Raw genomic sequence first — 1,196 nt, 5'->3', positions numbered from 1 at the left:
CGAGTATGTCTTCTTCGTTGAGGATCAATAGGTTAAGTTTGAACTTGCTCGGACTTAGCCTTTTGTTTGGCTGAATTTAACCTTCTATTAAGACGTGGCAGAGGGCCGGTAGGTGTTATTCGAACTTGATCGGACTTAACCTTTTATCAAATCACGGCCGAGGGCCGGTAGGTGTAGTAACATTTCGCTTGCTGCTTTTGGGCGACCATTCTTATGTATGCCATATATCTTCATTTGTCGATCTCATCTAGCTCATGCCTTCTACTCTCGTCATTGCTAGTGCCGCTTTCATGGGAGTACCTCAGGCTGGGTTCTCCAACATCGATTGGTGTGACTGCTTCAGTTTCATAGACCAGAGAATAGGGTGTCTCTACTGTGCTTGTCTTCGGGGTAGTTCTATATGCCCATAATATTTCTGGGAGTATTTCCGGCCACAGTCCCTCTGCGTCTTTGAGTTTTTTCTTCATGATGTTTAATATGGACTTGTTGGAGGATTCTGCCTGCCCGTTACCCACTGGGTGATAAGGGGTTGACAGTATTCTCTTAATATACCATTTATGGAGGAATTCAGTGGTTTTCTTTCCCGTGAACTGGGGTCCGTTGTCGCAGCTTATCTCTTTGGGTAGGCGAACAAGCAGATGATGTTTTTCTATATGAAGGCGATTACCTCTTGTTCGCGTATCTGGGCGAAAGCTCCTGCTTCCACCCATTTAGAGAAATAGTCAGTTAAAACTAAAAGAAATCATACATTACCTCGCCCTGCTGGGAGGGGGCCCACGATGTCCATTCCCCACTTGATGAACAACCATGGAGAGGTGACTGAGTGGAGGTGTTCGCATGGTTGGTGAAGTACTGGGGCGTATTTTTGACATTGTTTGCATTTTTCACAAATTATGAGATGTCTTTTTTCATGGTGGGCCAATAGTATCTTTCCCGTATGAGACACCTAACGAGCTCTTGATCTCCAGAATGAGCGCCATAATGGCTTTAATGGACTTCTTCGAGGACACGTTGGGTTTGGTTTGAACCCAAACACTTCGTCAGAGGGCCGCCGTATGTCCTCTTATATAGGTCGTTATGGAGGAGGTGGTATCTAGTTGCATGCATTCTTAGTTTTTTGGCTTCCTTTTTGTAGTTTAGGAGTGTGCTTTCCTATAAGTAGGTGACAATACAATTGCGCCAATCCCTAGCTAAAC

At 44.9% G+C, this 1,196-nt stretch overlaps 1 protein-coding gene across 1 annotated transcript; it reads right to left on the bottom strand.

Moving 5' to 3' along the window:
- Nucleotides 1–230: 230 nt before the first annotated feature.
- LOC138908178 (uncharacterized) lies at nt 231–710 on the bottom strand. The gene has a single exon (XM_070198826.1). The coding sequence runs from the start codon at nt 708–710 to the stop codon at nt 231–233; it is 480 nt and encodes a 159-aa protein (XP_070054927.1).
- Nucleotides 711–1,196: the final 486 nt, after the last annotated feature.

This window comes from Nicotiana tomentosiformis, chromosome 3, assembly GCF_000390325.3.
Source record: "Nicotiana tomentosiformis chromosome 3, ASM39032v3, whole genome shotgun sequence".
Lineage (NCBI taxonomy): Eukaryota > Viridiplantae > Streptophyta > Magnoliopsida > Solanales > Solanaceae > Nicotiana > Nicotiana tomentosiformis.
The sequence above is the reverse complement of the archived record's forward strand: the minus strand, read 5'-3'. Positions and strand labels throughout refer to the sequence as shown.

Excerpts from the sequence above, each read along its gene's own strand:
- LOC138908178 (XM_070198826.1), bottom strand. The coding sequence starts at position 710 with ATGGGTGGAAGCAGGAGCTTTCGCCCAGATACGCGAACAAGAGGTAAT.